This window comes from Amphibalanus amphitrite, unplaced genomic scaffold (assembly GCF_019059575.1).
Source record: "Amphibalanus amphitrite isolate SeventyFive unplaced genomic scaffold, NRLGWU_Aamphi_draft 000391F_arrow, whole genome shotgun sequence".
In the NCBI taxonomy this organism is placed as follows: domain Eukaryota; kingdom Metazoa; phylum Arthropoda; class Thecostraca; order Balanomorpha; family Balanidae; genus Amphibalanus; species Amphibalanus amphitrite.
The window spans coordinates 424,144-449,860 of record NW_024881885.1 but is presented as its reverse complement, the minus strand read 5'-3'; the positions used below and the strand labels follow the sequence as shown (position 1 = coordinate 449,860).

General features: G+C 51.3%; 3 protein-coding genes across 12 annotated transcripts in view; 1 reads left to right on the top strand and 2 right to left on the bottom strand.

Annotated features, from left to right (window-relative positions):
- LOC122390318 (unconventional myosin-Vb-like) overlaps positions 1 to 14,912 on the bottom strand; it is a 65,388-nt gene extending 50,476 nt beyond the window's left edge. Inside the window, exon 1 of one of the 2 annotated variants that reach the window (XM_043383106.1) lies at positions 14,429 to 14,912. In XM_043383106.1, coding sequence (XP_043239041.1) covers positions 14,429 to 14,455 — 27 coding nt within the window. In that variant the 5' untranslated portion in view covers positions 14,456 to 14,912. The remainder of the gene's footprint in view (positions 1 to 14,428) is intronic. The other variant, XM_043383107.1, reaches the window with a different exon arrangement.
- Positions 13,317 to 20,894, top strand: LOC122390319 (maspardin-like). Of its 9 annotated transcripts, none has more exons than XM_043383108.1 (7): positions 13,317 to 13,405; positions 16,639 to 16,839; positions 17,231 to 17,365; positions 17,730 to 17,956; positions 18,400 to 18,511; positions 19,123 to 19,371; positions 19,723 to 20,894. In XM_043383108.1, the coding sequence occupies exons 2-7, from the start codon at positions 16,747 to 16,749 to the stop codon at positions 19,876 to 19,878; spliced, it is 972 nt and encodes a 323-aa protein (XP_043239043.1). In that variant the 5' UTR covers positions 13,317 to 13,405; positions 16,639 to 16,746; the 3' UTR covers positions 19,879 to 20,894. The 9 variants fall into 9 exon arrangements, with proteins under 9 accessions (XP_043239043.1, XP_043239047.1, XP_043239049.1 ...); XM_043383112.1 differs by lacking the exon at positions 13,317 to 13,405 and adding an exon at positions 15,214 to 15,246; XM_043383114.1 differs by lacking the exon at positions 13,317 to 13,405 and adding an exon at positions 15,237 to 15,272.
- A 2,135-nt stretch (positions 20,895 to 23,029) lies between these two features.
- On the bottom strand, positions 23,030 to 25,654 carry LOC122390330 (collagen alpha-1(I) chain-like). Its single transcript, XM_043383144.1, has 3 exons — positions 25,363 to 25,654; positions 24,629 to 25,055; positions 23,030 to 24,264 (listed from the first exon to the last, which is right to left on the bottom strand). Exons 1-3 carry the CDS (start codon positions 25,642 to 25,644, stop codon positions 24,074 to 24,076), a joined length of 900 nt encoding a protein of 299 aa, XP_043239079.1. The 5' UTR covers positions 25,645 to 25,654; the 3' UTR covers positions 23,030 to 24,073.
- Between the last annotated feature and the right edge of the window lie 63 nt (positions 25,655 to 25,717).

Sequence of the window (25,717 nt, the reverse complement as noted above, 5' to 3'; positions counted from 1 at the left end):
TACATTCCGGAATAAACTTAGACTTACCGAATTTCTATGCCAGCATGACTTGATATTCGTATTGTCAGCGTCTCACAGGCATCGACTCAGCTCCACATACAGATAAACATTTTCGGAAAGGCAGAAACTTTGCCACCCTGGCACGTTTCCAAACTCCACTGTCTCTCATAACGTGTAACTGGGCAGAAACAAATTGCGAGTGGCGGAGCGACGATAGAAGAGAGCATAACTCTCCGAGTCGCGGATATCTCCGATCTGAAACGACACCAGACGGGGGCACCGCCGCCAACGGGCACAACAAACGGCAGCCGGGCGCCAAAGTTGCCCGCCGCGCCGTGTGAACACACCAAATGATGCACTTCCCCGGGCCTTTTCGATGTGACGCCATACAGAACTGAAGCGGACCTCCATGATGGAACCAATTATGATAATCTGCACGAATTCCACAGAACCGAATCGGGGTCGGCACTCGCAAGAGATTTGTGACACCCAAGAAAAATACGCAACATTTTGCCTACCGCGAACGATAAAAAGTAAAATATTCAACATTCTTACTTGTCGGTCAGTTTGACAAACGATTTCTAAGACCAGCATTATGCCACAAAGCCATCGGACTAGCTAGGAACAGCGGAAAGAGTTACACCTCCAGCGCAGCCCTGGCCTCGGTCCGTTGCAACCGACCGCTGAGTGGCATGATGTAACGGCAAAAGCCCCGGCACCGGCACCGGCTCACCGGTCGACGTTCAAACCTCCCGCCTAGGCTGGCGACCTTGTCTGTTTGATTCGCAATGGGTGGGCGAGCGACTCGGCAGACCGGTTGCGAAGATCACGACTCAAGAAGGGAGGGTGGCTCGAGAGAGCGCGAGCTGAGTCACGGTAGTCAACGGTTGGAGCGGACCGAAACGACCGAACCAAAGTCGTGCCAATGTCGGTAGCAGTGACTGTCATGGACCGGACACGGTGTTAGTAAATCGATCGCGAGCCAAACATCATTATTTGTCGAGTTCGATGCCTGGTGCCTGTCTGGTTGCTGTGCTGAGAGCTCACTGCCTACGTGTAACGAATGAGACTTGAGACCTGAGAAGTGCGGACTACAGACTATATGGGGCGGGTGAACGCACGGTATGGTGACCACTGACCAGGTGTCCTGCCTCGATCGACTCCGACGCCCTTACGGAGATCAATGCCAGAGTCGCATACGACGGACGAAGAGGATGGGGGGGGGGGGAGGGGATCGACAGAGGTGGGATGTCTCTTTAGTGCGTCAGATACGCAGTAACGTGTCGAGAGACAGGCGGCGAGGCAGAACAGCAGACTGACAACTGGCCTGGGAGGCGCAGGCGGTGTCTTTGAGAGTGTGCGTCAGTCATCGTTAGTGTGATAGAATGCAGCAATAAGCCCCACATGACCGTGTACTTTGGAGATCAACTGAGGAGGGAAAATGGGAGTGAGACAAATCACCAGGATTTGGAAAGCATCGCTAAACTAACTACCCAATGAGGGCTCTGAATAAGAGCCCTCATTCGCAGTTGACAGGCATGTGAAGAAGCAATGTCACGACGCAGCCAAGTATTGATAACTGAAGCAGAGACATATAATTATGGACCACATATTTCATTGGTCTTGATCACCGTCAGGTTGCCCGTTGCCGGCATAGAGAATGTTATAGCCGAACAATGAGTCAGGACGCGGTGTTACCGCGGAAGAGCTAAAAGTCACCACAAAATGGCACTGAGAACCCACGGGAATGTCAGATGTGGAGCGGTGGGTCATCAACCGTAACAGCCGCCACCCGGCACGTTTCGATTCCCCGCTGCGCTCGAGTGAAGCGGCGGAGGCGACGCCCGGTCACCTGGGTGACGGGAATGGGCACCCGTCCCACCAAGGGTTAGAGACAAAGGTAGGGATGGGTCGGAAAGGAGACTGATGCCGATAACTGGAACGGAAGAAAAGAAATAGGCGTCACCCAAATATCGCCCGTCTTCTCAGCAGACGCAAAGCTGCTGTTTTGCTTTTGTTTTGTCTTTCGAAAATGCGGATTACCTATGGGTTCTACTATAGTGATCAGTAGAAGAGATAATACGACACATTCAAACACGCGGTTGACTTGATCCCTGCTCGGACGTTTTTCGTTTTCGGATTTGTCTTCGAATCCTACATCACAGGATCGCCGGGTGACGCAATGTATCATCAGAGCCCCGCTCTATATAGGCTCTTGTGAGATACTCACACAAGAGCCTATTTGGGGCTGCATCAGAGTTAGGACGATGCCACGATAAGCGTCTTTTCCGTGAAGCGGGGATTTGGCCGTTTCTTACATGTCGACAGCCTGCGTGTCTCTCCCAGTTTGCTAAAGCTCATAACAGACTGAAACGTGAACAGTGAAAATATATTCAAGAAACGTTGGAATATTCAAACGACCAGCACCGACCTAAGGGAAGTCCAAGTGAGAAACATAAAAAAATGCATCGTAAGATAATTTTTATATGAAAAAACTGGACATTTGGTGTCCATTCTACGCATGGCATGTCGAAGATCACCCAGGAATCAGAAATTTCTTAGCTGTTTGCATCACAAGCTCCTTACTCGGCGAAATAGGCAGCCGTTGGGAAGACGTTATCGAGCGTAACCGTCAAATGGTACGCTATTTGTTCTGAATCAGCATGAGCCCAAGCGCACGAGAACCAGAAGACTTGAGGAAGCTTCACTAAATTTTCAGAAAAAAGAGACAAAATTCATTTTCAAACTTCATGGGCTGAGCTCCCAACATTCCAAGGTTCCGAGGATTCGCTCTGAATATGGAGGCCATCAGATTATCCAAAAACGGTCATATCTCCGCTGTGCGTGCTCCCGCCTCCTCACGACCGGTCGGGCCACAGGAGTCCAGGATCGGTTCGCCGAACCGTCGGCCAGCGTCGTTCGTGGTCGGGATTTATAACCTGGACTTCCTAACACGTCTTAGGTGGGTCCGGTCGGAGATGGAGACTGGACTAGCGCGATCTGGCCAGCTGTTTACGATGCACTAACCAGGGAACGGCTCGGAAACGAGCACCGGTCTGATGAGTCTTGAGTTTTGCGAGTCACAGGAGTAGGAGTCCGCGAGAGGAGTGAAGAGTCTAGAGGGTGCGGAAGGAGTTTTGGCCCCGGGCTCCAGACACTGCTCAACGCAGACGTCTGCAATGAGCTAGGTCAGTAAGCTAAACTATAAGTCACACGTGTCGCAGTTCACATATAGGTATACAGGCACCTACTGCGCGCCATGAGTTCAGCCGTACGAGTCGGCGATGGACCAGGACAGCATTCAGACGTAGCAAATGGGCAATTGAGCGTCCCAAACTTGTCAACTAACTTTCCAGACCACCTTCTATCGCCAGCCCATGGGACAAAGTTAGCTGAACTTTGCACGGAAAGTACAGCCATCCCACGTGTCTGAGCTTTCACCGCCTTTCTATGCTGCCCAGGGGCATGCAGCCTCCAATGGCGACGCGGGTCGCAAACTGTCTGGGCAAAAGGCGGGGAGAAGTCCAATGACTGGCGGGACAGTCGAGACTGGCTGGACTGTCAGTCCATGATTTGAATGGACTAGCAACGGGGAGGAGTTCAGGGGTAGGCTGGTCAGACAACAGTAAAGTGGAAACGAGTCCAGGAAAATGCTGAGCGGAGGCAAACCTCTCTGCTGTGTCTGAGGGGATCGGCATTGCTCTTATAGGAGCATGCGAATATTGGCGCAGAGTGGCAAGCGAAAGGCAATGGGTCGGGAGTATACCAGATCATTCGTGAATGACAGCGATGGGACAGGCTAAATAGAAAAACAAGCAAATGGATTAAGTGAAACGATATCGGACGGCATCAGCCTGTTACGTCTGATAATCGTCATAACTGATGGAAAGAGACATTTGTTAAAAATTGATATAGGCATTTCACGAAGATTACTTCACAAGACCCAGCGACCAGTTAAATGAAAAGCCAGATGTACTGGCCTATCTGGAATGCCACAAATAACTACCGCGCACCACACCCATCAGCTTTACACAATACTACTCATTCAGGCATGGTATAGGCCGTCATGAAACCGTGAAGCCCAAATAAATTTGCTTATTCACAAGTGCGCCAGCGCTCAACCTACATTTGCAACAAATGTGAGCAGGACAGCCGCTGACACCGCTCCTTTCAGCCTTTCTGGCACAAACGCCCACCTTTGGCGCCCAACCGTTCCTCAACAAACAACAGAACCCAATACCCGCCCCAGTAAACACCGCTGCTTTCGGAGCGCCTCGCCTCGTGTTGGTAATATTTGCCCAGTCTCCGGGTCCGACCACCAATAAGTCGCCGACGTGAGCCGAGACGCCCACCGGGCGACCCGACCCCAGCCACAGGGGCGCTGCAGGCGACCGCGGTGGTGGGGAGCCAACAGGAAAACGGTCGGGGTGCAGGCGCCGGGCCGTGTGTGAAACACACCGGTCGGCGGGGCCAGAGGTCGGCGCTGACGGCGGCCCGGCCCGCCCCGGCTCCACCGCTCTCCCCGGCACTACAGCTGAGGATGGGCACGCTAATGAGCTTTCCAATGATGATCAAACCGAATGAAAGGTTTATGGAGAGCGGGCGTTCGAAGCACTGATACTTAATCACAATTCACAAGTCATGGCACACTTGGTTACAAACTTGGATACTTTCACACTCTGCCCATCGTAGAGCTGTCCCGACGTGCCGATAATACTGATGGATCAGGTGATAGAAAACCCATGCAAGGAGGCACAGAGACTCAGTCAGGGGGCAGTAACACCTCTAGAGCCCACCGCCCCCAAAACTACCCCAATTCCAGCGAGTGACCGGAGAAATCGGAGAGTCGCACAGCACGACTGCCACAAATCCCGCTGCACGAGCCCGGTTTAAACGAATGCTGCTGACTTGCACGACCAACAAGCGCCGACCGAACACGGCCGGACCGCAGGTGACAGCTGACACAAACAAACCGTTCCACTTTCGATTTCCCCAGCCCGGCCGCACACAGCCCGCCCGCCGGCCGCTCCGGGGTTTCGTGACTGCTCGTGTGGTTGGGATGCGCCGTGAGGTCGTGACCTGCGGCTCCCGTGACCCGGGCCGGGTCACGTCCGACCCCGACCCTGCTCGGAGTAACACAAGCAATCGAGGAGAGAGCGGAGTTGAGTGTCCGCCCCAGACCGACCCGGGGTGGAGTTCCGAGCAATGAGATTGCAGCTCCGAGCAATGCTGCGATCTGGCACTGACACCACAGACTAAAAATGTGAATTTAGAGGAACCGAATGACAGCCATTTCGAGAGAGTGTGTCAGCGGCAGCAACACCAGTGGATGATGACACAAATATGTTCTACATTGCATAGTGTCTGATCAAGCAGCGTGCATGCGATACCAAAACCATGTCATGAAAAACAGATGAATTTGGTAACCTGAAAAAAATATTTGCTATTCGGCAACGATGTTCTACAAAACATTTTTCTCCTACAGAGCAGAACAGCAATCATTTATGTTCCAGTGGTGCAATAGCCAGGGATCGCAATACCCATCGTCAATGCCAGAAGTTACCGACGGCGCATTGAAAATGAAATGCATTGGAAAACGGAACTTTCAGACATTAGGTACTCATATTCAAATGGGTCAGTGTGAAAAGCAGCAGAACGACGCCCGCATAATTCAGGCAAGTAAAAATATCAGTTGACTAATGAAAAATCGCACAAAGAACTGCAATGAAAGCAGAGAATGGGATATTTTAAGAGGCAATAATAGCGATCAGAGAGACGACAGACACTGTTCTCCCCCACCAGCGACCTCCAAAATTAGCTCCTCGTGGCCTGAGATGCGGGTCACTGGGGTCAAACCCGCCGGTTATTTACGGTCTCCCAGCTGGTAGTGAACGGGTCAAGCTGGTGATAAAAGATATTGGCCATGGCGCCATCGGCCTCAGAACGCCGGGACATATATTGTCCAGCAATGATTAAAAGATCGCCCAAACACCAGAGGCTTCATAAATAAGCAAAACATTTCATTACCAAGTAAATGAAAGCACGCTCCCAGTTTCAAGGGGAAAATCGAAAGAAATGAAATGAAACATTAACTTCAAGGCGCGATGAGATAAAAGCACGGCACATGGCTAGCTCAAAACTTTGCTCAAGAGGCATCATTCATGTTGGTTCCTAGGCTGAATCTGATCAGCCACTGCTGCTCACTGCACTTGGCATCAGAGCATCGCAGCATAAGAAAATCGTTCCACATCATGAGCCTGGTAAGTAGTTCGAAAAATGAGCAGTCTTTTATTTGTGCCGATCAGCTGCTACCACTGCAACAGGCAATCTTTTTTTACAGATGGCCTAAAGCGTGACAGTTTGCAGCGTTGCCTTTTAAAACTGACGTCTAGCTCGTCTATAGTTTTCCTGCAAATTGTCGCCACCAATCCAACGCATTCCAGGTCGGCTGTATGCAGTAGGTATGCGCGGTAACGATATCCGAATTCCGACAACATCGTCATCCTGTCCGCAATCCAACGGCAGTGAATATATACTTCTCCACTGATTAATATTTTCCACCTGAGGCATATCAATTTTGATATTTCGCCTATGCGGAAAATAATTAACTCCACGTAAGATCGGAGCGGGTATCCGTAGCATCGCCCCCGTAAATCAACCCATATTCGCCGCTGGGCCCAAATTTCTCTGATTCCCAGCCGGTGGTGCAACTATCTGGGGTCGTTAACTCGCTGCCACCCGTGCCGGAGGGCAGACCGTGTCGGCGCCTCCGGGGGCGGAGGCCGCGCCTACTCCCCTGACCTGTGTGCCGACCGTCTGCCGGGGGCGGGGGCGGGGGCGGGGGCGGGGGCTGAGGCGCAGTTGGGCCGTTCCCTATTGATCTGCCGCAGAGAGGAGATGCCGGCTCAGGAGCCACCACCACCGGGCTGTCCCGCTAGACTAAAGACTGCCACCGAAATGTGAGCAAAACTCTGACCTAGCAACTAATTAAAGGATTATCAGGGTGGCAGTGCAGAGAAGCACCAAGTTCTATTATTTACCCAAGTTCATCACATTTGATGCGACTGAGATGTTTTACTGTTGTTTGTGATTCACCGCGCACGTGTCACTGCAACTAGGAGAAGTTGAGCCATATCGAACAGCAATAGAAACAAAACCCGCCAACGGCACACCAGCTATCCACAATGTTTTCACCAACGCGTTCCAGCCCGCTCGCCTGTCCTAGGCGCTATCCCGCAGACATAAGTCGGAGGGAGTCACCGAATAACAACCGGAGATAGCCAGCGCCGCTCGGCCAACCCCGTTCCAACTCTGCCGGGAGTCGGGGTCCTAGCAGTGTCCCGAAATTAGCCCGTCGCTGCAGGCAGTCGAGTCGTGGGCGGCGACTGTAAACTGTGGCGCGGCTACAGAGAGCCCAGCGACAGTGCACAAGGGCGCTGAGCCAGTGCAGTTATTACCGGGAAAGGACTCACCAGTCACCGGGTCTTTCACCTTGCAAGTTGCAAGTGTTGTAGGTTGGCGTTCAAAGGAGACTTCCAGCCGCTGTAAAGTTTAATTATCTGCTTCCAATAATTGAGCAAATAAATGAAAATAAAAACGCTAAATGCCACAACTGATTTCCGCATGGTAATCCATCGGAATACCGACGAACTTGGTCCAGACTCTCCCCCTGTCAGCTGTGGATCCGTAGACAGAACATGTCGTATCAAAGAACACATCTAACAACATTGGCTGTGAAGCCGCGGACTTTTGCCCCCGGAGTCTCGCAGCGGCGCTCAGTCCGTCTGTAGCGCTACTCACAGTCAGGTACCGATGTCGGTGTTCCCGGCAGTGCTATTCACAGTCAGGGGTGTTCCCGGCAGTTCTACTCACAGTCAGGTACCGATGTCGGTGTGCCCGGCCCAGGTCAGCCAGGCCACACAGCGCGTACCGCTCCTGCAGCAGGTCCCTGGACACATGCGGCTCCCGACGGCCGGGCAGGTAGTCGCGGATCAGGCGCAGAATCATGGCTCATGGATTCGAAACTTCAGCTCGGGCCGGTCCATGTGGAACCTCACATACGGAGAGTGACCCGCTGCCCGGCGGCGGCGTGTCGATTTGGACGAGCCTGTCACTTGTGACCGCGGACCAACTTGTGGGCAGATGCTTCCTCCGGTTTTGCTTCCACCCTCTGGGCAGCAGAGTTTGACTATCACCGATCACTGTCGTAATGGATCGCTGACATTTCCACTACTCCACTACGGCTTGAACCAGCTGGTAGATGCCACCAGTCCCTCACAAGAACACCAGAGCAAATCCGCGAAGAAGTCCAATTTCATCTCATATGGTAGGAGTCAAAGAACCGATTTTCGTTGTGTCAACCCTTCAATTTGTGAACCCATAACACAGCCCAGCCGTCCTCCACGAAGGGATGATCTCCAGCTGATCTCGACGTAGCGCAGAAAAACACCACGAAACACCAAGCACACCATTACACCTCTAATTGCACCATGAACACGCCTGGGGGCACCGGGTGAACCAGGATGCACCCCGTGTAGGCCGTCTGTGACAGCTCTCTGCACGCCTTTGACGGCCGCCGGCCACGCACACTGCACAGTGAACGAACTGTCTGTCGAACTTCCTCGCCGCTCCTGTGAGGCTTCCTCACCGGCCGAGCAGTGTCGAGTTTCGCGAGCTGAGTCGTCGAGCGGACCGCAGCACCGAGGAGATGGTGTCGCATTACCACCGCTGGCATCTGTCCCCTCCCCACACCATCCCCCACGGGTCGCTGAAAGACGGTCACCGGGCTAGGCTAGGACCGGCGGCCAGGGGACATAGGTCACTGGTCAGAGGACGAAGCTAGAGCGAGATGTGAGGCTCGGATGAGGTAAGAAGGTGCTGCCAAGATTACGGTGCTGTTACCAGACGGATTGGTGACTAAACATCATCCTACCAGCTTGCATCATGCAAACTGAACGAAATGTCACAAGTAAAGGTTGTAAATGAAAAGCGCCTTGCTGATCGTAGAGTGTAGGGTAAAGCTGTTCAGCTAGCCAATAGGGTTAGGTTGTGGACCGTGGTCCTCCGACTTCCGAGTTCAGGAAGTTATAAATGGAGCTGCTGTCTGGTGAGTACAACATTTAACATCATTCGCCGCCAGAAGTTTAAAATTCATACCTACTTAAAGTCCACGATAACGCAGCACGCCATACATTCAGTCCAGTAGCGCTGAATAAATAAACGACCTTCGGGTGTTTGTTCGTTCAATCATACATCACGCCACATTACAATAAGACCGGCAAAGTCAAGCAATCGGACAGAAATACCCAAATCAGGGCCTGTGGTGGCAGGGCAGTCAAAAAAGTAATTGTGGATATTGCTAACCAATGCATTGCAATCTATTTTCCTCGGTTTGCAACCAACACACGCTGAAATAAATTGTACATGGAAGTGAGTACCTAGATAAATGTGAGAAAATGTATCTATAGAAACCTCCCATGTCATCAGCTAATAACTTATGGTAAGCAATCTCTCACTCAAACATGATTGTAGACTTAGAGCTCCCACATCAGTATTGAACATGGCAATAAACCGCAGTTTGCCTCAAAACGTTATTCTCTCAAGCATACGTTGTGTCAATGTAATAAATAGGTACTATGCATTATGTAAGTATTTGAGCAGTGACAAAAATAGCGACACGCGCATCCACATCACGCACATCAGCGCCATCGATTAATGTGCTGGAGCGGAACAGTCGACCAACGCAAGTGGCGCAACAGATGATCCCAGAGACCCATCCAGAGCCCGACACCCCTCACGGCGCCCCAGAATACCACGCGAGTCTAACATGCACCAAAAAGTGAACAACCCAAACGGTAGGACCCAGCGCCGGCCGGTGAATGTTGATCTAGCACCACCTCGTTTGGAAGGGGGCATTCGGCGAGCCCCGCCGATGCGTATTTTAAAACCGATAAGCCACGTCCTGGTGGTCCTGGCGGCCAGTTCAGCGGCACGCCGGTCATGGCCCGAGCTCTCAGAAGGTAGTCCCGACCTCCACAGTTCCACACCCACCTGCCGCAGCTGCCAGGGCTGCAAGGGTGTCGATTTGTGAAAATGGTTGGGGGTGCCCAGAGCAGGGGCGCGGGAACTACTTTCAGATAAAGATCAACCTAGGGTACCCCCAAATCTAGTTTTCTCACCGATTTTAGGCCACTTATTTTTCATCCCTTGGCTTTTTCAACAAAAAAGAAAACATTTGCAAAAAAAGTGTGGTATTCCGTCTAAAAGCTGTAGGGGCACCACCCCCACGGCCCCAGAGTTGGGGGGAGGCTGCCCCCACTGCCCCCCCCGGCACGGGCGTAGGAACGTCATGAAAAGTGGGTGGGCCACCCTGTCAAGGGGCCTCCTTTTCCAGGGGGCCTCTAACTTTTGCCTCGTCCTGCTGGCTGCTTTCAAGTATGACCTCCAAATATAGCTTCTGAGATCGGGCAGATGTACCTAGGGGCGTAACCGCTTAAGCGAACAGTGCGGAAAGTCCGCGCCATTTTTAAAACTTATTCCCCCTCCGATTTTTTTAGAATCTATTTGCCGCAAACGGCGCATGACCCCTGAAAACCCTTACGCAAATGTCTTTCTCGTTTCCCAGGTGCCCCCATTAGCTTCATAGGCGCCCTCTTTGGCATATAAGCGCCCTATGTATAGTCATCAGAGACATCCCTATGTCCCACAGTCGCCCCGTTGTCGCATACAATGTGCGCTTATCATAGGGGTCTCTCTTTTATGGACACTTGAAGGCGCCCGGCCTCTCTTTGCCATGCCGGCGCCCCTGTTTCTTATGAATGCACCCCCATGGCATTGATCAATTGCAGTCGCAGACCTCTATTGCACGTGGACGCCCATATATGTAGGCCTCAGAGGCACCCCTCTTTCGCATTGAGGCGCCCCTATGGGCTTCATAGGCGCCCCTCTATTGCACGTAGGTGCCCTACTGTCTCAGAACCGCTCCCATTTGGCATGCAGACGCCCATCTTTCGTACGGAGGGGCCGCTGTGGTTCTTAGAGACGGCATGTTGCTCCCAGACGCAGATGGGGCTCTCGGAGTCGACAGTGTGGGACCTTCAGTCGCTGATGGGTGCCCGCCAGATGTAGGCCCTCGGAGACGCCGGTATGGGGCCCTCAGAGATGCCGGTATGTGGCCCTTAGAGACACCGGTGTGGAACCCTCAGATACTTCAGTGTGAAGCCCTTACAATTGCTGGTGTGGAGCTATGAATGCGCTGGCTTAAATCCCTCAGAGGCCGGTACATGGACATTAGAGCTCAGTGAGAGCTTGTGTGGTGCCTTCAGTGGCCTTGTGGAGCCGTTAGACATCAACATGGTGCTCTCAGGAGCCGGTGAGTCCTCAGAGTCACCGGTGTGGGGCCTTCAGAGCTCCGAGATACTGGTGTGGGACCCTCAGAGGTGTCGGTGTGGGTCCTTCAGATATACCTATAGAGCCTTGAGATACACAGGTGTGGTGGCCCACAGAGGCGCCGGTGTGGGGCCCCCAGAGCCACCGATATAGGGCCCTAAGAGACACTAGTATGACCCTCAAAGGCGCCGCTGTGTGGCGCTCATTAACACTGGTGTGGAGCCATCACAGGCGGGTGGAGTCGTTAGAGGCCGGAAAGGGCCCTTTAGATGCCTACAAGGAGCCTTCAGAAGCCGGCGTGGCACCCTTATGGGGATAAGCGTGTCTACTTAGGAGCCCTTGAGGTGCTCTCATGAGCTCTGTGGGGCCCTACCGAGCCGAAAAATGGCCACGGCCAGTTGCCGCCGCATGGCTCTTCGGACTATCATTCTCAGGGGCCTCATCTGCCTAGTTTGAATAGAAGGGCCTCTCAGACAATCAGTATCATGGGCCTTCTCTGGCTAGTATAAATAAAAGGGCCTGTTAGACCATCAGTCCTAGGGGCCTCTTCTGGTTAGTATAAATAGAAGAGCCTCTTAGACTATAAAACAACGGAAGAAGAGCCAGCGGCAATACCTATCATGCCATCGTATGCAATCCTAAGCAATAATCATGCAGTCGTATATCACACCAATGACTTACTCTTTTGGTAAAAAACCTTCTGATGTCCATGCTTCTTAAGTTCTTTCTCACCAGAGGCAGAATCCCAGATTAAACCATGATCTGTCGCCTTTCGGACCAAAAGACTGCCCCGCCCAAGCCCCGCCACTCAAAACAAAACTCAAGGACGTCCGGAACCGAAAACTCTCCCCGCGTTCGATGTCTCTCTGACGACGAAGATTCTACGCCGTCCGGCCAATCACGTTCCACAACTGCAGCCGAGCCCCCGCTGACCTTGAACGGGATTGGCCGGACGACATAGAATCTTCGTCGTCCGAGAGACATCGAACGCGGGGTCTATTATGTTGGAGGGTCCGAGTTTGTCAACGTCTCCATGGAAACCCAATTTGACACGTGTGCTTTCAGCACGCTACTACCGGCCGTGAAACACCGCCCCATTGACGCGGTACGAATGCGACGATGGCTACCAAATGCTGCTGTCTTGACTCTGGTATAAACAAAGCAAAAAAAAAAAATCGCGTCATTTTTTTACAACGCATTCTTATGTACGGTAGGTAATTAAAAAATAAAAATAATGCGCTCAAAGAACCGTGATAGTGATGCCAGTACCAACTTTGGTTGGGGGTGCCCAGAGCACCTTGGGGGGTGCCCAACTCAGCATTGGGGGTGCCCGGGCACCCCCAAAAGTATACAAATCGACACCTATGCAGGGCTGTGCGGGACGGTTGTACCGGCTGACCACTCGTCGGACCGAGGGCACCTCACCGACCCGACCGGGAGTTTTGGGCCCAAACCGGGGTCCGCGGCGGCCCATCGCCGGTTTCAGCCGCTCCCCCAGCCCACCACGGCAGGGACCGAGATGACCCGACATGACTGGGACCGCACCGGCCAGCCTCCACTCTCTCAAGGCGTCAACTGGATGTGTTTAAATGGGCCGAGCAGACGTCCAGTCTACCGTTAACTGATGATATGACATCAGCACCGCCAGCTATCGGTACAATTGCGCTAAGCTACTGACCAAAGATCTGCACCGTATGGACGTGTCGAAGTCTTGGATAGAACACCCAAGCAAGCCACACACATGAAACATCGGTTATCTCGCCGAAATTCCGTCAATTTCCACTTCTGCACCGGGAGACTGAGAACGAAGACGGGTCTACTGAGACCGCCCCTGGTCTCTGCAGATCGGTCCTGCAGTGGCGGACCTCGTGTCTCCCGTGACGAGCCGAGGTCGACCCCGCACGGCCGGTAAACAAACGCGGCCAGCTGAGGGACGGCACGGCGTCCTCCGCTCGACAGACTCCACAGTGGTGGCCGTGGCGGAATAGAGCGAGACGGGAGCGCTGGTGTCTGAACGGTATTGGTAGTGTGGTGCTCAGACTAGTTTTCGAGAGAGTGTTCTTTGAGTGGATTACCAGTGTCCAGTGTCTTGTTGCAGGAAGCACATTCAGAGTGCAAGTGGTTAGTATCAGTAAGCATGGCAGCAGCCAGCAAGCTAAAATGCACTGCATCAACATGACTGGCCATTAGCAAGGCAAGTTTAATACAAGGTCAGACATCCTGACAAATTCATTTTAATCCAACGCCCTAATCTTAATCTGATTAAGGATTAGAGTGAAAAAGAGACTAACAATTTTCCATTTGCATTCAAAATTGAAATGTTTCTCTTTTGGTCAGAACCAAATGAATGAAGATTGAAGAGGATAGGCAGAAATGATTGATTTGGGCAGCAACTGAGCAGTCAAAACCCAATAGCATGATCTAGGGCAAATCTAGGACTAGTTTAGCATTGTTAGTTGTTACACTATGATAAATATAATTAATAATGCACACACCTATGCTAGTAAAAATACCTTGCAATGTTTCAAAAATACAGAATAGGCATGACAGAAGCATGAAACTGGTGGCACAACAGCACATACCACAGAGAACAGCATGGACTGAGCTCAGAGTTGGAGTGGAGCACATAATCAATAATCATGAATCACCAAGACCTACAATGAAGCACTTCAAAACTCCTTTCATAGTGATTGTTACAGTGCACAGCTGAACAACTAACTAAATAACATCACATCAAGACAGTCTGAGGCTCCCCAGCCACTCTCTCAGTCTCACCTGGGGTTAGAGGGGTTAGAGTCAGCATGGATATTGACATGCTGAACAAAGATGCAGATGGGTTGGCCATGAGAAGTGAGGGGTTCCAGTTCAATGAACTTGTCACATTATGAACCAGCACTCCAGTTCTCAGTTCCAGTTCTCCAGAACCAGTTCTCAGGGTGGGTTAAAGGCATATGTAACCATGAAACACATTATAACTACAGTATGAAACAGGTATCCAGTATTTTTATGGGTATCTGAAGACAATAAAGATGGTACTCACCACACAGTAAACCTCCTTTGAAGACATTTTTTATGCAAAAATGATATCTGTTCCGAAGCTTCAATAGTCCACAAGTATACTAGTATATAAACAGACAAATGCATTTAATGGAACAACTAATGAGCCATTTAATTGCCATTTTTTAACATGTTTAGACTCCGTTCAGTCCAAGTCTTCAGCAGCGTCCACAGCTTTCACCGTCAACAAAACAGACTATGGTATGGTTCTAGCTCGACACAGCTCACTTTTCATGCTTCAGTCACACATTGGATTGAGACTGAGACGGCGCCGTTTAGCACAAAACACAGGCGACACCACAGGCTCAGCTCACACCCCAACCGGCAACTGCCTCGACTCCCACTTCAACTCGATCCGCACGATTCTCGGCTCCAGCCTCCAGTCCACCGGATCCGGGGAGTCCGCACTCAAGTCGGACTCGAACTCCACCTCCAAATCAACTCCCAGCCGAATCGCTGACAGTCGTGGCATCTCATAGATGTCGCTAGCGTACAGGACTCCGTTGTCCATATGGTAGCCGTAGGGGTTTCGATTTCCGATTTCTGTAGGGTTTTGGGTGAAATGAATTGGGAAAACAAAAATTCATGGAAATTTTTATTTAAGATAGTCATTCAAAAAGCAGCCAATCCATCAAATTCACTCTCTAATATCACTGATATGCTAGAATTGCATTGCATTTCTTCCAAAAATGCATTTCAACGGTAGTGCATTTTTGAAAATACACTACAGATTTTCTATGCTTCTCATGTGAACATGGCTTTTCTCTTGATACCCCGCCCCGATACCGCCCGATACCCAAGGCCCGATACCCCCGATACCCCCGATAGTGATACATTCTCTTGTGATATTCGGCAAGGCCCTATATGTTCGGTGACATTGGTGATACTTGTAGTGGTATTCGTCAGGTAGTCGTGATACTCTCGGATAACGGATAATGGCGTCAGCGTTGTTGCGTGGTGGGTGCGTGGTACCAAGGCTATATCAAAGGCTGTACGAATCAGGATGTAACTACGAATGGTCCTTTTCGGTTCAGGTTGGCTTTTCTATTTTTCTGGCTATTTGCGTATTAGGTGTAATTTTATATGGGTAGCACATTCAATGTCACATAGCAACAGGGCTGCGGAGTCGGAGTCGGAGTCGGTCGGAGTCGACAGTTGTGACCGGAGTCGGAGTCGGAGTCGATTTTAGAAACCCGAGCCGGAGTCGGAGTCGGAGTCACCGAAAATCTGTCGACTCCGCAGCCCTGCTAGGTCTGCGGAGTCGGAGTCGGGAGTTGGAGTCGGTCGGAGTCGACAATTCTGCCCGGAGTCGGAGTCGGAGCTGGTTTTTGAAAGCCGGAGTCGGAGTCGGAGTCGGAGTCGCCGAAAATCCATCGACTCCGCAGCCCTGCATAGCAAATAAGAATACTGAGTGGGTGAATGATATATAAATCTACAGCTTATTTTTCATGATATTCTCTGCCTTTAAGTGTTACATAATGCTATATTGATCCGTAATTTCATGTCACTTGTCAATGTATTCTGGACATTATGCTCATCATCAATAATGAGGGATTGGTTTTTCACAATTTTTCATAAGTAGTCTTCTCGTCTCACCTATTCCAAGTTTGAGTTCAGTGAAATGTCAATGTTTGATCTGGATTACAGCTTAAAAGCTTAGTTATAGATATTACCAAGATTCCTATAGATAGATTTTACTATGCAATTTGTATGATTCCCTATGCTAGCAATATCCATGAAATGCCACAACTGTTAGCAATTTAGCTGGAGTTTATTTGGAGATGGACTTCGGGCCTAGAGTCCAGATTCCGGACTCCCGATCCACAGCAGCCATGGATCGAGTTGAAGCTGCAGATGAGATGGTTACCCTGGTTGGGGTGTGTGCTGAGCTGAGCCTGTATTTTGTGCTAAATGGTGATGTCTTGATCCAAAAATGTGTGACTGATGCATGATTGAAAGTGAGCAATGTCAAACCAGAACCCATGTCTTTTGTGGACATTTTTTTTTTCAAATTGTTATCATCTGCATTCTACAACAATTGTCAGCAAAATTTCATGAGGTTGGCATTTGGCACATTCACTGCAAATTTCTGGATAGTGGATTAACTTGCTTTTTTAATTTCTAATGATGATAGGATATCCATTTCAGGCTTGGAATGATGTGTCTTGTAACCATTTACTAATACTTTTTCAGAGTGCCTGAACATGTAATAATTGTCTATATAGTTTTCACTCTGAAACCTTAGAGACAAGATACTTGAAGCTTGGTAGCTGTGGCTAAATCAAATAAGAATTGGTCAAAATGCAGAGCAACATATCCAAGAGTGAAGAATATCTAGCATTCAGAAGCACTGTGGCACTGAAAAGTGTGATAGTTGACCACGATGATACAAAGGTATGTGTTCATTACATATCTAATGCAACATCTCTGATCTCATCATTGGGTATACCCATGCTAATTGTTTGCAATTCCTTTGTTTAGAAAAATGTCAGTCAATTAAGGTATGTATTAGTTTTTACTTGATTGCATTGAGGCTGATGAAATCTTTTTGGTTTGAAATGGCTCTGAACCTTTTGACAACTCTTCAAATGCACTGATTTGATACACACTGTTGAAATCCAGCTGCAGCTTTCTGCTCTAGTCTGACCCACAGAACATCAAAGTGCTGCCATGCTGCATGTGATGTGGACTGTGGACCTCACAGTACTCCATTTTTATCTGTGCCTGTGTGTGCAGTAGTGGTTCACACACAGCTTCTCGTGTCTGTGTGTATCCGTGAGTACAGGTGTGGCGCCTGTACGACGTCGGTCCGCGCTCGGTCTCCTGTCCCATCGTGTTCCTGCCGCCGCTGAGTGGAACTGCCGACGTGTTCTTCCGCCAGCTGCTGAGTCTGTCCAGCCGCGGGTATCGCGTGCTCTCGGTGAGTGGCCGACGGCGATGGAGAACCGTCGGAAAGAGCGGAATAGGGAAACTGTCGGGAATGGGGATAATGGGGACGGGAAGCCGTCGGGACGCGGATAATGGGGACGGGAAGCCGTCGGGATGGGGATAATGGGGCCGGAAAACCGTCGGGAATGGGGATAACTGACGGTTTCTGAGAAGCGCAGTGAAGAACAGAGACGGTTTAGGAGGGACAGGCAGGCCGACACGGGAATGTCGGTCTGAAATTCATTCCATCTTAGCTGCAACACTCGAGTTATGTGTCGCACGTCTTTGTCTGTGTTACAAGTGTTACCTATACCCTGGTGTACTGAATTCTGAACCTCTATTTCTCCGTGCGACAGGTCTCGTATCCAGTTTACTGGTCAGTTCAGGAGTTCTGCGAGGGCTTCCGTCGCCTACTGGACGAGCTGCGGCTGGATAAGGTGCACTTGTTCGGCTCCTTCCTGGGCGCTTTCCTGGCGCAAAAATTTGCCGAGGCGACGCGCCAGTCGCCACGCGTGGCCTCGCTCCTGCTCTGCCAGGCGTTTGTGGACACGCGCATCTACAAGAAGACTGCGGTGTCGCCCTTGTGAGTGGAAAACGGGCTCGGGGACATTCCTGGGATGTGAGCTGTGGTTGATAATTTGTATCTGGATAAGCGACTCTTTCAATGACGGATAGACTCGTCGATTGCGGTTTGTGGTGCTTGTACGTGTCATTGGATTTTATTGCTAGTTGGAGAGAATATATCGTTTTACTTGTTTCGCTAAATTTTTATTGCTGGTCGGCTGGTGGAATGCTCAACACTCTATTACGATTTACATTCTGTGTTGCCCGATAAAAGCATGGATGGTTTTATATTTCGAAATGTACCCTAGTGAAATATCTCTGAAGATGCCTCATCAGAAATACGATACGTCTGTGCAGTTTCGGCAGCTCTATCGTGCCCGAAATTGATGGCTGTCACGTGTAATCCAAGCCGCGATAGATAAATAATCCGTCCATCAATGACTGGTGTCTGTGGCTCCGCAGCTACTGGCTGGTGCCAGGTCTGGTGCTGAAGAACATGATCCTGCAGGGCTTCCCGAGTCACGACTGTGTCCGTCCAGACATCGCCAACTCGTTCGACTTCATGGTCGACCAGGTAGGTGCCGCGTGTATCGTAATCGGGCACAGCATCGGTGAGACGGTCAAATGTGATGTGAGGCATCGGTTTTGAGGTATGTGCTATTGTTTACTTTTGGTGACATGAAGTGGAGTAAAGGGATCGTACCTCTCGACCTCACTGAAGTAGGTACTCCACCCGCATGGTGTACGCACTCTTGCTCACCCCATGTGGTAAGAGTACGCAACAGCAGCGGTTCAGAAAATGTCACTTTTAGACCATTTACATTTATGCTGAAGGATCGTTGCCTCATGGGTTGATGGCTAATTCAATGGACTTAAGTATTCCATATTTGCGATTTCTTTCTTTCAAAAATTAAACGAATGAGAGCAAGAAATCTACTAAGTGCTCACTCTTATACGACTTGACCCTATGCATGAAATGTCATCATGTGTTATTTCATTTTTATTTGTATAACCGCCAACGGTCTCCCTTCCTTGGCAGTTGTCCCAGTCAGGTGGAACTGGCGTTTTGTCTGGTGTCTGGAAGCTATGTGTTTGATTGCCCTTTATCCCCGGCAGTTATCCCAGCTGAGTCAGGCGCAGCTGGCGTCCCTTATCTGAATATAACCGTCCCTCCATCCCCGGCAGCTTTCCCAGCTGAGCCAGGCGGAGCTGGCGTCGCGTCTCACGCTCAGCAGCACCGGCTGTCGGGTGGCCGTGGACAAGCTGCGACACCTCCCGGTCACACTACTGCAGGCCCTGGATGCCACGGCGCTCACCGAGCAGGCCCGCGCAGAGGCCGAGCGCTGCTACCCCCACGCGCGTGTGGCGCACCTTAAGACGGGCGGCAACTTTCCGTTCTTGACGCGGCCCGACGAGACGGATATGTTCATACAGGCGAGTGAGCTGTGTTGGAGCTTGATCATGTGGTTTGTGTGAGGTTCCGTAAGATTGTCTTATTTTATCACAACATTTGCATGCTGGCCTTTCCCACAGCTTGTTTACTCAGACTTAACATCGTGTTCCCTTTTGCTGGATAATCCCCAAGTGTACTTTCATGCCGCTCCCTATGTCCGACTCTATTTGACAATGTTAAGTCTCCTCAACACTGCAGAGCTGCTGTGTTATGTGAGAGGAGGTAGCTATCTCAAGTCAGGGTCGTCTGTTTCGTATTCTCCCCGGTTTGTTCACTCTTCACTTTATTCAGTGACCGATACTGACTGTGGCTCTACGAATATACCGTCACAGGTGCACGTGCGGCCGATGCTGGGTCACAGCGTCTCCCCGAGGGAGGAACGAGGTGACGAGCCGGAGCCTGTGCCGGACTCTCCGGTCACCGGCGACCAGAGGCCGACCGGGGCATCCGTCACCGGCGACCAGCGGCCGACCGGGGCACCCGTCTGACATCGCCGTCTGTCCGTCAAGGTGGCTGTCCGATCGGTCCGTCCTTTGGTGACCCCCGGCGATCTTTGCTCTACCGTCCCAGCGCGTATGTCTGCACGGCCCAGCTTCTGTTCTGTGCAGTGAGTATCTACGTCGGCTGATGGCGAGACACGCCCGATATCAACGCAGACTCGGAGACTGTCCTGGCTCCCGTGCCGATTTCGACGCAGCGGTGCCCCAACCGTCCGGTTTGTGTGTATGTGCACTGCTCCGGGAGGGGCGTTGAACAGGGTAGAGTGCTGGTCAATGGTCACCGACACCAGAACGAGTGCCCAATAGGTGTTTGATGGACAAACGTGTGCAAAGAACTTATAACGAATGAATGCCGTGGCCAGTGCGGTCCAATGCGGGGAAGCAATTCGAAGGATATGGTGAACAGCTGTTATAGAAGTGTTTATATGTAAGCCGGGGGCCAGAAAGCACCTTTCAATTACAAAGAAGTAGAATGGGCTATATAGGTAATGCGCCGGTATTGGGCGGAGGCATTGTTAAGTTGTGAAGAAGCGTTCAGTTATCTTGAGTTTTGTAAGTAGATTATTTGCTTATGCTAGTTTGAATGAGTGATTTTTATGTGGAGTCACTGCGCTTCCTTCCGATTTGTACACATGTAATGTTCATGGCATCTGTGACGGGGTTGTATACGAAGGGTAGATATAAGGCGTGTGGCGTTTTCTCTTTCAGTATTATTTTTGCTTGTTGGGTCTGGCGCTACTGCTTGTTAACACGGTTTACCTTATGCTGCTGTGAACAGTACTGTGTTCTTCAGTGCAAAATGCTGTTTGTGTTCCAGAGTGATTTGTGTTCTAAGACAGTGAGAGTACACCTAACTAAGCTATCTACCGAATAATCAAACGCTGTGTGGTTGAAACAGTGTATAATATACTGGTTCGAGCCAGTATGCGGGCTTTCTACACCATGCATATTGTAAATGTCGCTTGACTGTTCAGCTAAAAGGCTCAATACAGGATGCAAATATGGATGACGCTACTTAGTTTTCAGCTGCTTTGGATTTGAAATTTTAAGAGGCAATATATTTCAAAGGCAAAATATTTCCCATAAGGGATGTGGGCAGCCAATATCCGTTTTGAAACCTATATCTCGGCGATGCGAATCTTCCGTGTGGTGTGATAAGTCAGTATGATCGATCTCTAACGCTTTTGCGTCATAATTAGACCATTTCTTTAGGCATCTGGGGACTAGTTGAGATCCGCGGTACGTGCCAAATCAAGGGTGCAATAGTTGCTCGATCATCATGACTAACGCCAAACTGAAACGACTGGGCCGATTGCTGGAAAACCTGGCCAATCGTAAACCCAACGGAAGATCATTATAGTCATTCTCTATTTCGACACCTTTTTTTAAACCCCACATCTGTTCTCCGGTGAATTTCCGGGAAGCACGAAAGATCTCTTTAGTAGAAGTGTCCAACCGTCCGATCCTGATCAAATTTGTGTGTTCGTAAGCTTGCTCTGGCATTGCTTGATCTGCCAAGACAGACAAACTTGAGAAAAATCGAGTGACTGTACCTTTTTTGAAGGTTTCTAAACAACTTGTCTGAACTTCACGGGAGAACAAATTTGTGGGGTTTAAAAAAAGGTGTCGATTTACGGTACCCATAACCCCTGGGCTTCCCATCCTAACCCCTCTTAACCTTCCAGGCGGTGGGGGGGGCATTTTTTTGCCCCCCCCCCTTTAGTTTTTTCGATATATCTCGAGAACCGCTGCGCCGATCGTCACCAAACTTTCAGTACCCTCCCGGGAGCAGCTAGCGCACATGGTAACCAAAAATTTTCCAAAGGCTATGATAGGTTGGCCGCTAATGACGTCAGAGTGACGTCATTTTTGCCATTTTCGACCCAAAAAAAGGTTTCGCGGGAAGAGCTGTCAGGCCTACAGCTTTAGAGATACAGAAAAATGTTTCAGACATAAAAGGTGTGGAATTAAATGGGCTACAAAACTGCTATTTCGGTTTTTCGAATTTTTTGGATTTTGACCCCCAAAAATAAAAAATAGATTTTTTGAATATGATAGCCTAAAAATCCAAAAAGTTTTTTGAATTTCGAAAAAATCGGAACATATGTGATAGCCCCTACCGCCTTCTATCTACATACCAAATTTGAGATCGATACCTCTTTTTTTGGCCAAGTTATAGCGAAAAAACTGTTCAAAATTGATGACGTCAAATTTTCAAACTCATTTTTTAGCAATTCTAGACCTCGTAGCGCAAAACAAAGACCACCATTAGACTCCCCGTGACGAGCTGCATCGAATCGATACCCATTTTATGCAAAAATATCAACTTTGAAATTTGACCTTTTTTGACCTGACCTTGACCTGACCTCCACCAGAAAGTGACCTAAACCGTACCTGATGGTCTTATAACCAACACCATTGAGTTGGAAATGAAAAATTGGCCATAAAACATGCATCACACAACCTTAGTAAAGTTGGGCTCATGTGGTGACCCTTGGTGACCTTTGGTGACCTGACCTGTGACCTGACCTGGTATGACCAGTGACCTCTAATAGCAACATATGTACTAGACAACTGACGCCTTATCGCTGATTTTCGACAAAATGCGTTTTACTCGGTGTTATAGCGCTTTCCCTAGAAGCCCCGTGAACGGTGAAACATTTTATCTTTGACCTGACCTGTGACGTCATCGGTGACCCCGAGGTCAATGAAATTTGGTTTCCCTCGACAAATTTGACAGGGCTATCGAACGCCGTTTGAATTTTCCGGATCCGTCCAGTAGTTTCGGAGATACGGGGGGGGGGGGGCAAAAAAGTGCCCCCCCCCCCACCGCGCGGAAGGTGGCTGGTAGGCCCACCGCCTGCCGGGTTAATCACGCCGCGACGCAGATCACTCTAGCTTACACGTCTTGAATTTGATATCACATCGACGCAAGCACGGTGACTATGATGCAAGTAAGCTATTTGATGTCATCTCGTTGATATATTGTAGTTATTATAATAACTTGCATTGCTTGAATTGAAAAGATCATTGTTGCGTGTCAGGCGTTCGCATGCATGAGTTGGTGTTGACTAGTAGCGGGATGTTATTTCGGTTCTGACACTTGCGTTTCCTTTTCCAAACGAGTGAAAAAGAGGGCGAGGCAGCACGGCTTGTATTATTGTAATTCAGTCTCCCATCCAAGTATGCGCGCGCCCCTTGTGAAGAGGTATGACGTCTGTGCATGATGCATGTAATGCTCCCTAGTCATGCAGCAACATGCATGTATGTCACGTGTGGAGCATGCGCAGACAAAACACCTAATGTTCGTAATGCGCGCATGATGACATGGGCACGCGCTGTCGTCGGCCAGGTCCCTGCAGCAGAACGAGACGTGGTCAACAGAATGTATTACCGCCATCTGGACACACAGACAGCTCAGCGGGGGCGGGCGGCCGGCGCCGCGGCGTCCGGCCCGCGCCGCCTCACCGGGCTAATGCACAAGGTCACGAAGAGCTACTGCCGTGCTGAGAGAGCGTCCCAGGGCGGGCGGCCGCTACTGCAGTCCGTCCGCTGCCGCGTCACCAGTCACGTGCACGCACCACGTGTCACCGCCACGCGCGGCTCCGGCCGCTGCCACTGCACGTGTCGGCACGTGCCACGCTCCCGGCTGCGCCGCACGAGTGTGCAGCTTACACCGATGTGACGCCCGGTATCCTACCAGATACGGTCACTACACCACGACGTTTTACAACGTTCACGACGTCCGCCGCTCACGACGTCTAATGCTCACAACGTCCACCGTTCACAACGTCTAATGCTCACGACGTCCAAAGAGTTCACGACGTCCCATGCTTGCGACGTCTAGTGAACACGACGTCCGACAACTTTCAGCGCCGCTGCGACTTCGCACCCAGGTAGATCTGGGTTGGCCGCCAGCCGCTCTGACACACATAAGACGACGTCTTAATCAAACTTCACGATCAGCTTGGTCGTCCGTTCAACTCCAATGCTTGGCCGTTCTGTCGACACTTGAAATTCGCACTGTCTGCGGCTCCGCACACTGCCGCGCTTGGGTTGCTCGATAAGCGGACCGTCTAACGACGGGTCTGTGCTCTCGCCGCCGGTCCGCGCTGGTCCTCTCCACTGGCGTCCCACTCGGTGCTGAGTCTGGTCCGTGGTCCTCCGGGGGTCCCGGTGGCGGTCATCGCTGCTGGTCCCTGCGCTCGGGCGGCGGGCCGCCGGGGCCGGGCCGAGCCTGGTCGCGCCGGTACCGGCCGGCCGCCCGCGCTGCCCGGTCGCCACCGCTGCCGTCGTCGGCCCGCGCGAACGCGGCGCCCACGTCTCCAACGCCGTCCGGGGGGCGAGAGCCGGCCATCGGGCCGACTGGGGCACCTGGCGGGGAAGGGAAAATGCTGAGATATTACCGCTCACTGAACAGTGTCCGCTGTCATGGAACTCTCGTAACAAAGTGCTATACTGAAGCTAACCTCTCAACTAAGAGTAAGAAGATGTAATACCTAAGTTACCAACCAAGGACTGTAACAAAGCTTACCTAAGAAACCATTTACTTGTGTGGTGGAGCGTATTATTGTTCATCTGGATAGACTAAAAGCTCTCAACATTCTCGCTGCTTGTGATTAGAACATTCCTAAGCAAATTACATTACATATAACATAGTGATAACATGATTCATGTTATCTATGCATATAATTTAACCGTTTTCTCCCGTCAGGCCCAAACTGGGGGCTGAACTCACCCTGCTGGCCAGCCCTAAAGAAGTTCTGCGCCTGGTGGAGCGCCGCCTCTCTCATCTTCTGCTGCTGTGCCGAGCTCGGGTTCGGTCTGCCGGCGGTGCCCGGCGGCGGCACACCGCCCACTTGCAGCGGCACCGGTCGCCGAATCGGGCTCTGGTAGAGCGGGGCCTCGGGCGGGCGGGCCGGGCCGCGCGTGCCTGGCGGCGGCGGGTACGGCTGCACGCCGGCCGCCGGAGAGGGCGAGGGCGTGCCGGCGCTGCTGGGCGAGCGCGAGCCGGCGCCGGGCGCGGCGGCCGCAGCCACGGCCGCCGCCGCGTCCGCAGTGCGCCAGGGCGCGGAGGCAGCCACTGCCGTCCGCAGCTGCTGCAGTCCGCTGAACGACTGCAGGCCGCCGAACGACTGCAGGTGCGGCTCCGGCGGCGGGATGCCCTGCACGCAGCCGGGAAAATGTGGCGTCAGGTGGGGATGCCACAGACTGTTCAATAACAGCTCAAAACCGAAATTTAGTACGCTCTTCAGTCTTCAATGAAGTAAGAAAGAGCAAGTCCAATCGATTGGTTTAGCTTCAGGCAGGGCATGAGTTTTCAAAACATACATAAAAATGCTAGCATAAAAATAAGATCTAACAATTACTTCCTCCAGTGTCCTACGATCAATCGTAGTCATCTTTCTACCTAAACTCAGCAGTCAGCACATGTCCACCCCCCCCCCCCTCTCAGCGCTGGCCCTGACTCACCTGGAAGTAGGCGGCCTGCGGTCCGTTGTAGAGTCCGGTGGCGGCTGGCTGCTGGCTGTGCAGCAGATGCTGTCCCAGCAGGTGGGAGCCGACACTCTGTCCCAGCAGTGGAGCGCCATACTGGACAAATTGCAGCGGCGCCGGCTGATAGGCCGCCGGCTCAGGTTTTCCAGTCAGTTTGCCGAAGGTCGCCGAATGGTCCGGGTAGGCGTAGTGCGAGAGCTGGTCCAGCGGCGGCGGCGCGTACAGCTCGTACTGCGACAGCGGCCGCCGGCTCGACATTGCGTCCACTGAGAACGTCTCCGCGGGCGATGGAGCCGCCACGGAGCAGGCCACCGACATAGGAGCGCCGCCG

What these genes read in the sequence shown, in the direction of transcription:
- LOC122390319 (XM_043383108.1), top strand. Translation starts at nt 16,747, where the DNA reads ATGCAGAGCAACATATCCAAGAGTGAAGAATATCTAGCATTCAGAAGC. An exon ending in TTGACCACGATGATACAAAG is followed by an intron (nt 16,840 to 17,230) that starts GTATGTGTTCAT and finishes CCGTGAGTACAG; the next exon opens with GTGTGGCGCCTGTACGACGT. An exon ending in AGACGGATATGTTCATACAG is followed by an intron (nt 19,372 to 19,722) that starts GCGAGTGAGCTG and finishes ATACCGTCACAG; the next exon opens with GTGCACGTGCGGCCGATGCT.
- LOC122390330 (XM_043383144.1), bottom strand. Translation starts at nt 25,644, where the DNA reads ATGTCGAGCCGGCGGCCGCTGTCGCAGTACGAGCTGTACGCGCCGCCG. An exon ending in CGCAGGCCGCCTACTTCCAG is followed by an intron (nt 25,056 to 25,362) that starts GTGAGTCAGGGC and finishes GGCTGCGTGCAG; the next exon opens with GGCATCCCGCCGCCGGAGCC. An exon ending in CTTTAGGGCTGGCCAGCAGG is followed by an intron (nt 24,265 to 24,628) that starts GTGAGTTCAGCC and finishes CTTCCCCGCCAG; the next exon opens with GTGCCCCAGTCGGCCCGATG.